The sequence below is a fragment of the Rhagoletis zephyria genome, unplaced genomic scaffold, assembly GCF_001687245.7.
Source record: "Rhagoletis zephyria isolate East Lansing unplaced genomic scaffold, Rhagoletis_zephyria_1.1 Rzeph_scaffold_00651, whole genome shotgun sequence".
In the NCBI taxonomy this organism is placed as follows: Eukaryota; Metazoa; Arthropoda; class Insecta; order Diptera; family Tephritidae; genus Rhagoletis; species Rhagoletis zephyria.
In genome coordinates this window covers 151737-161637 of record NW_016157735.1, presented here as the reverse complement: position 1 = coordinate 161637, position 9901 = coordinate 151737, and the positions used below count along the sequence as shown (strand labels likewise).

The window sequence follows — 9901 nt, the reverse complement described above, 5'->3', positions numbered from 1 at the left end:
CTTTATAAGATTTTTAGTTAGAACTCTCGAGGGGCTACTCAGAACTTTCAACAGAACTCTGAAAAAAACAAACCAAATTTTTTTGTTCATAAAAATTCGCCCCTTGTTTTGGCTTATAACTTTTTTACTGTTGGTCGGACAAAAACACTTTATTAGAGTTTTAGTTAGAACTCTGGAGGGGTTCTCAGAACTCTGCCGATTTGCGACGTCGGCACTGCTGTATCGGCGCTCTGCTACTATGCGACGTCAGCGTTACTGTGTTGGTGTTGTATAACGCTGCAAGCGGTAGTCACCGTCACGCGGGTTCACGGTTGGCGGTGGAGTGGCGGCGCTCCACCTTCAAATAGCCAAGCCTTGTTTGACAGTCCCGTATACAAGTCAAGGACTATTTGTTGGTGGCTGGGCGTTAACTACAACGACTCCGCTACTAACGCTTTGCTATTCGCGATGTTGGCGCATTGTCCTCGATCGGCGCTCTCTTCTGGGCGACGTCGGCGCTCTGCTGATGGACGACGTCGACGTTACCGTCACGCGGCTTCACGGTGGACTATGGAGTGGCGGCGCTCTACCTCTAAATAGTCAAGCCTTGTGTGGCAGTCTCTTGTACAACTCAAGGACAGCTCCATGCTGACTGACTCATATGTTGCTGAGCCACTCCTTTATAGGTCGTGTTCTTCGTGTTGCTGAGTTGTGTGGCTACATGTTGCGTTGCTATGGTGACGGTATCGCCAAGGAGTGTTGCTACGGTCTCTCGTTGATTAGCCAAGTTGATGTGTTGATGGCGCTGTTGCAGTCGTTGTTGCTACTGGTGTGGTCGTTGCTATTCGTGATGTAGTCGTTGTTGCTGGTGTAGGGGGTAGGCATTCGTGTGGGCTAAATTTCGCAGATATTTAGACTTCACACCTCCCCCCTTCTTCGACAGGCTCAAGTTCGACGGCATTTCAGGACTATACGGGCGCCCCACCGGTATACGGTTACCCCGTAGTTTCCCGTGACGATCCTCAAGTGGGAATTGCAGACATCCCCCTCGATGTTGCGTAGAGCATTCCGTACCCTCTCGGCGATTTCTGGCAACTGGTTCAGCGTTAGTCCGCCGGCTTCGTCGGCGGGAGTGACCGTTTGTTCCCTTGGGGGTGTTGACGAGCCCCGCGGTGGTGACGCTGCTTCGGACGGTGCTGGTGCTCGGGATGGTAGCGGTGCAAGCTGCGCTACCTCAGGTGGCGCTGGTGTGTGTGGTGGCGGAGGTAGTGGTGATTTTGCCTCTGGAGGTTCCGAGGTTCGTGGTGGTCGCGGTGGTGCTCCTGCCTCCGGTGGTTGCTGGAATACCCTCAGCATGTGTGCGCGTTTTTGCGCCGCCATGGTCGCCGTGAACGGGCCGGATATACACCACGGCCCTCCTTTTCCGCGTCCTACGGATATCAGCACCCTCTCGACCGTTTTCACCACGTAAATTCGCAGCCGCTGTCGTTGGTTTGTTGTGGTACCTCCAGATACTGTATTTGGGGGTCTCCCGCTAATGTCGCTGCCGGTATTCCCACCGGAGGAACTCCCGCCGGTCACCTAAATATAGGGGCCGTGCCAATATTCGCTGTCCGTGATGTTGTGGGTCACCTCCTGGTTGGCGAGGGCAAGCATGTACCTATTGTTCGCCACGTTGAGTGGCGCGAGGACAACCCGTTGGCAGAAGAGGTCGGTGTGGCGTAGCCACCGTTGGATGCGCTGATTGTCCTCTCCTCGGTCGGGTTGTCTTAACTGCCAGACCACGAATGGGCTGAGCACGGTACCTCGTATGTTGAGCGTGGTTTCCAGGCCCTTCGCCCAGGCATCGACGACTGTGTCTGTCAGCCAGTAGGGTCCTGTCAGTGTCCGCAAGTCGGCCTCATACAGTACTATTCCGCCTGGTCCTGGCGGGAAGATTACTCGCGGGCCCGTCGACGCCTGCTGCGGCGTCTCTTCGTCCGAAGATAGTTCGATTTCGAGAGGTTCGGGCAATCCCATGTCAGTGTCCTTGTTACCCAGGGTTTCATTGTTGGGCAGTCTGTCGCTAGCTGGGCTCTCGCCTGGTGAGCTATCGGTGGTCGTGCTGGTGCCTGATGAGCTGGTGTGCGGTGCACTGTCGCTTGTTGGACTGTCGCTGGGCGAGCTACTGGCGGACGTAGTTTTGTCCGTGTCCACTGCGCTCCCATGCCTAGTGTCGTGGTCTGACACTACCCTCCTCACCGGGAAAACGGCTGCCCCGGCGGCGTTGTTGCTGTTGTTTCCCGTAGGGTTGACGGTCCCGTAGGGTTGACGTGCGCGCGGCGATGGCCCGCCGGGCAGTAGTTTGGCTGCGCCGGCGCGTTCTGCTGTAGGCTGTTCGGTGTCGGCACTTTCGGCGCGAGTGCCCTTCCTCATGCTGGATGTGGCCGCGTACCTTGCGGCTGCTTGAGCGTCCATCGCGTATACCGACAGAGCGCGCTTTGTTTCGGCGTGGATGATGACGGCGTGCTTGCTGGCTGCGCGTGCGACGGCGATTCACCTAGCGGCTAACTGGGTCACCATTGTTGCTGCTGGCTGTGCAATTGCAAGCAGCGTTCCGTGGGTCTATGTTCGGACCCACGCCTAGCATCTGGGTGCGCGGTCGCTTCGCGTCTTCCTCGGCAACGTGTTCGCGCAATCGCTTCACGCTACTCTCCATTTCCCTCTTCCATATTCCTTGTCGACTGATTTTCGCTTTTGAAAATTTCTCGCTTATCCACGTGTGGCTGGTTCGCGGATTCACGATCGAATGACTGCCTCCACTGATGCGATGGTCTTTCTAATTTTTATTTATTATTTTTTTCTTTCCTTTTATTTGTGGCCAAAACAAAATTTAATTTGTACTAATTGTGTGCCTTCTGTTTGGCATGGTTCGCCTCCCGTCATTGGTTTTTCGTAGCTACGACATTTATTTCGTCGAAGAGTGCTCCCGGTAGTCGTGGTTCCTGTCCTTGCACTATGAACGCTGGGCTGTATCCTTTGGATGCTGTAACGCTCGTGGAGGCGAGTGTGATTTCTGGGAGGAGGTCATCCCACCGCTTATACTGTGTCTCCGTAAGCTGTGCGATAATCCGCTTTACGGTGCGGTTGGCGCGTTCCGTCGGGTTTTCTTGGGATGTATACGGGGCCGTGAATTGTTGGCGTACCGCCACCTACTGGAGGTAACGCTGCCAGAGCGCGCTAGTAAATTATACACCATTGTCCGAGATGAAGACCTTGGGTACGCCAAATCGGACGAGGATGCGCTCCCTAAACGCGCGGCGAAGTCCTTCCGCTGTGGCCTGTCCCGTGGGGACCAGCTCGACCCACTTGCTAAATCGGTCGAAAAACAACAGTAGCATGGCGCTGCCATGCGTGGGCCGTGGTAGGGGTCCAATAAAGTCGGCGCATACCGTGGCGAAAGGTTCTTGTGCGACCTGCTAGAGCATCTTGCCGGCTCGTTTGTGTTGCGCCTCCTTATACTTCTGGCAGGACTCATCATCGCGAAAACATTCCTGGCCAATAATACGGATTGGTAATCCGTCCTACTGTTCGGCGAGTACCGATTTGTCCGGCGCTTGGTATGTCATGGTTTTCCCTCAGTACTCGTTGGCGGAGGGGGTTGGGCACACATGGTTTCCATGGGACTGCCTCTTCCTCCTGGGATCGACACGGGACGTGGCGATAGAGCTGCTCTTCCTGTATCATGTAATCGGCCTATTTTCCCGGGTTGGTACGTACTTCGTCGACGCTTCTGTGCCACCACTTGCATCGTGGTTCCGCCACTGTTGTTCGTAGTAGCGTTCCTAGTGGTTGTCGAGACAGTGCGTCCGCGACTAAGTTGGGCTTCCCTTTGCGGTACTCGATTTAGAACGCGTATTGTTGCATCTCCACGGCCCATCGCGCTTTGCGACCTGAGGGTCTTTCGATGGAATTTAGCCTTTTTAGTGACATGGGGTCGGTTATGACGTTGAATCGGTATCTTTCCAGGTAGGGCCTCATTTTGCGTATTCCCCAGATTATGGCTAAGCATTCCTTTTCCGAGGCCGAATAATTGGTCTTTGCCTTATTAAGCTTCCGACTCGCGTATGCGATTACCATTTCCCCCCCTTCCGACTCCTGTGTGAGTACTGCTCCTAGGCCGAAATTACTCGCGTCCGTCTGCGGGGTGAATTTCTTGCTGAAGTCTGGGCACGCGAAGATGGGGGTCTAGGTGAGTTTTCTCTTGATCATGTCGAATGCCTCCTGTTGTTCAGTTCCCCCTCCAGTGTTTTCCCTTCTTCAGGAGGATGTGAGTGGTTAGCGTAGCGAAGTCGGGTACGAACCGGCGGTACCAGGAAGCTATCCCGAGGTATTGGCGCACCTCCTTCACGTTGGTCGGAGGTTGTAGTTCCTGGATGGCGGCGACTTTGTCGGGGTCAGTGTGTATGCCCTTATCACTAATGACGTGGCCCAAGTACCGGCGCTCCTTTTTAAATAGTCGCAGTTTTTGGGGTTAATGCGCAGTTTGACCAGCAGTAGTCGTCGGAGTACTCTCGCGAGTGCGTTTCTCCACCGTGGCTACTCCACTCATAGTCTCGAATTTGTGCAGTTCTTCGGCTAGAAAGTCGCGTATGCGGCTGCCTCATATTCGTGATTGGGGTCCTCGTGTTCTATCCTGTTGACACTTTCCCTGGCGGACCGTCGTCTTGTAATGCGCCCCCTTTCTTACTACTTGGTCGGCGATGGTTCGTTATGGCGGGTGGTTCGGGCTCCTCGGTGCTTGCTGCTGGCCCGCTTGGTGTTGTCGGCGTGAGTTGTATAGGTGGCTCCGTCAGTACGACGCGGTAACCACCGCAGGACACCGTAGCTCCCATTCCCCCTAGTGTGTCCAGGCCCAGAATGATGACGTCATGCATACTCAGCCGTCATGTTGTACGTTGTTTATGCTTTGCTCGTCAAAAAATTTTTCTTTGTGATTCCTACAAAGCTAAGCGTGAATGTGACTTTTAAAGTGTGAAACGACATAAGTTCATTCCTAAATGAGACAGTGACTCTTGTTAATTTAAATTTGCATTATTTTCTATTTTTTCTAAGTTAAATAATACCTTGCTCTTGTGGCCATAAAGTTGATCGCTCAACTAAAAAATAAAATTCAGTGCGCGAAATGCAGCGAATTGTTTCATTTGTCATGTGTTGGTTTGCTGCCCGCAGATGTAGAATTTCTCTTGAGCTCGGATAAGCGTTTTTGTTGCAAAGCTTGCTCGAATTCTCGCCGAGATTCTTACCGTTCGCCTCCACCCACCGTCGTTTTAGATGGCGGGGCTACCAACATCTCTAACATGACCGAATCTGGTTTTTCTACTAATGCGACTGTGAAGTCGCTTATTTGAAGCCATCATATCTCCGAAACAGCATGGTTTTATTAAAGGCAGATCCACCGTTTCCAATCTAGCGATTTTTACGGACGACTGTCTGGAAAGCTTTACGGCTGGGTATCATATTGATACGGTATACACTGATTTTTCAAAAGCGTTTGACAGAGTTTCTCATACAATTCTGCTGGACAAGCTAACCTGTTTAGGGTTTCACTCTAAATTTCTATCTTGGATTAAATCATATTTAAGTGATAGGTACTGTTCAGTGGTACCCGACGACACGTCCTCCCGATCTTTTCATGCCAGTTCACGTGGTCCCCAGGGAAGTATCCTTGGACCGTTGTTATTTATTATTTTTATTAATGATATTAGTTTATGCTTTTTACATGCAAAATTTCTCCTGTTTGCGGATGACCTGAAGGTTTATTCTGTCGTAGCAAGAAAGGAGGATTCTTTCGTACTTCAGTCCGATCTCGACAGGGTTCACGCCTGGTGCGTGAAGAATCGACTTTTTCTTAATATAGATAAATGTTCTCATTGCATTTTTTCCAGAAATCTTGATACTGTAAATACTACTTATTCTATTGCGGGTTCTCAACTGAAGACGGTGGACACGGTTAAAGATTTAGGAGTATATTTTGACTCAAAACTCACGTTTGCAAGCCACATAAATTTTTTAGTGGCAAATTCTTACTCTATGTTAGCATTCGTTCGTCGAAACAGCTCAGATTTCTTGGATGCGGATACACATAGGAAATTGTTTATTGTCTTTGTTAGGTCCCGTTTAGAATATGCTTCCATTATCTGGCGGACTGCCCAGGTATCATATATAAATAGAATTGAGCGTATTCAAAAGATTTTTACTAAATTTGCACTGCGATCTTTGAATTTCACACAACCTTTGCCTCTTATAACTCGCGATGTGTACTCTTAAGATTAGAATCACTTGATAATAGAAGCAAATATCTCTCTTGTTCCTTCATAGTAAAAGTCATGACTAGGGATATGTACTGTCCTGATATTCTAAGTAGGATACCTCTCAATATCCCTACTAGGAACATGCGTCACTTCGACATATTGTATTTGAATAGAGTTAAATCTAATTGTGCCATCAATGCTCCTATCAGTCGAGCTCTTAGAGAGCTTAATCAAATCAATCGAGTTATTGATATTGACCTCTCACTTTCTGGAGGGATATTAAATAATATCCTCTTAAACTTCTCATTTTCGTTGTTGGTGTTTAAACTACCTTAATTATAATTAGTAGTTAGATAGTTTCGATAGATAGCGACGTCGGCGCTACTATGCCGGCGTTCTGCAGCGGCGCTGCTATATCGGGGCACTGCTACTATGCGACGTCGGCGTTACTGTGTCGGTGTTCTATAACGCTGTAAGCGGACGTCACCGTCACGCGGGTTCACGGTGGGTGTGGGAGTGGCGGCGATCCACCTTCAAATAGCCAAGTCTGGTTTGGCAGTCCCATATAAATGTCAAGGACTATTTGTTGGTGACTGGGCGTTCACTACAACGACTTCGCTACTGACGCTTTGCTATTGGCGATGTCAGCGTGCCGCTCTGCCCTCTTTCAGCGCACTGCCATCGGTCGGCGCTCTGCTGATGGGCGACGTCGACGTTGGACTGTGGAGAGGCGGCGCTCTACCTCTAGTCAAGCCTTGTGTGGCAGTCCCGTGTACAAGTCAAGGACTATTTGTTGGTAGCTGTGCGTTCACGACCACAGCTCCGTGCTGACTGATTCGTACGTTGCTGAGCCACTTCTTTATAAGCAGTGCTGCCAACTCTTTTCGAGTAAAAAATCCAGATATTTGTAAAAACCCGCTAGACAAAAGCTAAACAAGAGCTGAAAAGAAAATAGTTGTATATTATTATAATTTCAGGCAATTCAGTTAAACCACTATTTGAAATTAAAATTAATAGGTAAGCCAGGTTTACGAAACTATTGAACCAAACCTCTATTATTCGACGCCCTGAATGCGAATCAGAGGTATGTTAGCCTCCATCACGTCAGGTTCGAGGTCATTTGAAGGTCAAGTAGAGAAAACTTCATTGAAGAAACCTGAAAGTTCAAAAGAATTCTTCGGAATTCGACCTTGATATCTAGATGATTTTGAAGAATCAAGGGACTCTCATATTCGGATTTAGCGACAAAAACCAAATTTTTACTTTTTATTTTTATTGAATTAATTTTTTGTCCTATTTGACCCTCAAATTACCTCGAACCTGACATTATGGAGATTAGCGGACCTCGGATTCGGGTTCAGCAAGTCTAAAACCCCACATATATGAATTTGTAGGTCTGTTCAATGATTTTTTTCCCTACTTTATCTTCAAATGACCTCGAACCTGACGTAAGGGGGACTAACAGACCCCGGATTCGCATTCAGCGCGTCGAATACCATCGGGATACAGAGGTTTGGTTCAATATGGAGAAACTTTTTTTGTTAACCTGTGTAATAGAATGATGCAGCAGGGATCGAAGTTCATCAGAAATTAAAAATAAGAACAAAAGTTAATATAACTATATGTAAGTGTATACTATTGCGCAGCTTTGTTTTCACCAAGTTTTGCTGACTGATAAAGTTCCAGGTATGCATTAGACCAAGGTAGTGAGAGTAAATGAAATGCAAATTCAGCCGGATCGGAAAACCATTTTAAGCCACCTGCATCCGTATAAGTTTGAACTTCTGTCCAAAATTGCTAGGTATTACTTATCTTATTCCATTTTACAAAATTAATTATATTATACTGAATAACTTTTTTTTCTATGATATCATATCTCCTCGAGCGATGTACGTACAACATTGCCCACTGGAAATATACTCGGCCCTATTACGGTTGTCGAAGTCGACGCTGACCACAGTATTTTTGCGGAAATGTGTTCCTCGCAAAACTACAGTGTTCAGCGAAACCTCAGTTAGATGAAAAAATTGCATCAACGTCGACGTCGACAACCACAATAGGGCCGCTTATCTTTTTTAATTGTATCGAAATTATTTGGTTACTTTAAATACATATAGGCCAAAATATAATAACGCAGTGGCAGTGGCAGTTTTTCGAAATCAGCTGTTTTTTAGAAACACTGCCACTGCGCTATCGTATTTTGGGCTTATGTATTTACTATATTGTATAAGGTAAAAAGCTAAAAATTCGTCAAAAAATTTCTCAAAAAGCTGGATTTCCCGCTCCCTGCAATTTCTAATTTCCTGCCGCTAAATAGACTTCGAAAAAGCCAGATTTGACGGGAAAAGAGCTAAATTGGCAGCCCTGTTTATAGGTCATGTTCTTCGTGTTGCTGAGTTGTGTGGCTACATCTTGCGTTGCTATGGTAACGGTATTGCCAAGAAATGTTGCTAAGGTCTCTCGTGTTGATTAGCTGTGTTGATGACGCTGTTGCAGTCGTTGTTCTACTGGTGTGGTCGTTGTTGTTAGTGATGTAGTCGTTGTTGCTGGTGAGGGAGTAGGCGTACGTGGGGGCTAAATTTCGCGGATATTTAGTCCTAACAGGCTTTCGGCATACAGAGGTGGTACAATAGTTACCATTGGTCCCAGCGCCTACCCAATTTTTTAATTTAAATAACGTATTTCCTTATCAGCCTTTTCACGTCACACCATATAAGTACTACTTGACAGCGTTTTCACGTCACACCAATATAACGTATTGCTTTGGCAGCGTTTTAACGTCATACCACATTAACACACACCTTAACTACCTACTAAGCAACTTAGTTTTCACAATCGTTGCTTAGCTGTTCCAATCTGCGTTTGCACGATCGACTGGAGTATACCACTACTCTACCTGAAGTGATTTATAATTCCATTTGCTGCTCTATTTATACTGTCCTGCACGCAGGCAGACAGTTATCCTAACAATATTGTTGCTACTATTGCGCTTTTTCCCTTTTGCTTGTTCATACCGCAGTACCACTGTACTCCAATGCCATAACAAATTCCAATACTCCGTATTAGTAAATAAGTATACATATATATATAACAATAATTGTATGTATATGTACATATATATATAAGTTAACACGCTGCGGCACCCAACATATTCCATTCCCGCACTCTACTCGTACACGTGCCGCTGCATCAGCATAATTGCAGTCATACCGTATTGCAACCCAACGCCCCAATTCAAGGCCAATGATATTTCACCACATAACCTGTGGGAAACCAAGTTCATGATTAGTACCACATACTAATGGTTACGCAACAAGAACCATACCAACAGAGCCAGACAGTAGCGTCAGCAAATTATGTTTCACACGATTGTGAAATACTTGCACATGCCCTCAGTGCATGTCAACCGTGGGAAGCCACGGCCTAAGCCAGCGTACCAAATACCGCGCACCTCAAGGCAGCAGAACGACAAGTCTATAAAAGGAAGCAGCACGCATCGAAGAGGCAGTTGCATGGTGGACTACTAACCCGCTTGTTCTATCTTGATAAATTACCTATCAATAAATTATTGTAAATCTAACCTTTCTTGTGTTTTCATTGTAGGGCAAGTTGGCCCTTTAATTTTTTTA

At 47.4% G+C, this 9901-nt stretch overlaps 1 protein-coding gene across 1 annotated transcript; it reads right to left on the bottom strand.

The window, feature by feature from the left end:
* Positions 1 to 758: 758 nt before the first annotated feature.
* LOC108360905 (mucin-7-like) lies at positions 759 to 1359 on the bottom strand. Its single transcript, XM_017613367.1, has 2 exons — positions 965 to 1359; positions 759 to 873 (listed from the first exon to the last, which is right to left on the bottom strand). Exons 1-2 carry the CDS (start codon positions 1357 to 1359, stop codon positions 759 to 761), a joined length of 510 nt encoding a protein of 169 aa, XP_017468856.1.
* Positions 1360 to 9901: the final 8542 nt, after the last annotated feature.

Excerpts from the sequence above, each read along its gene's own strand:
- LOC108360905 (XM_017613367.1), bottom strand. The coding sequence starts at position 1,359 with ATGGCGGCGCAAAAACGCGCACACATGCTGAGGGTATTCCAGCAACCA. Across the intron at positions 874-964 it reads TACGGGGTAACCGTATACCG|CCCACACGAATGCCTACCCC; the intron begins GTGGGGCGCCCG and ends TGCGAAATTTAG.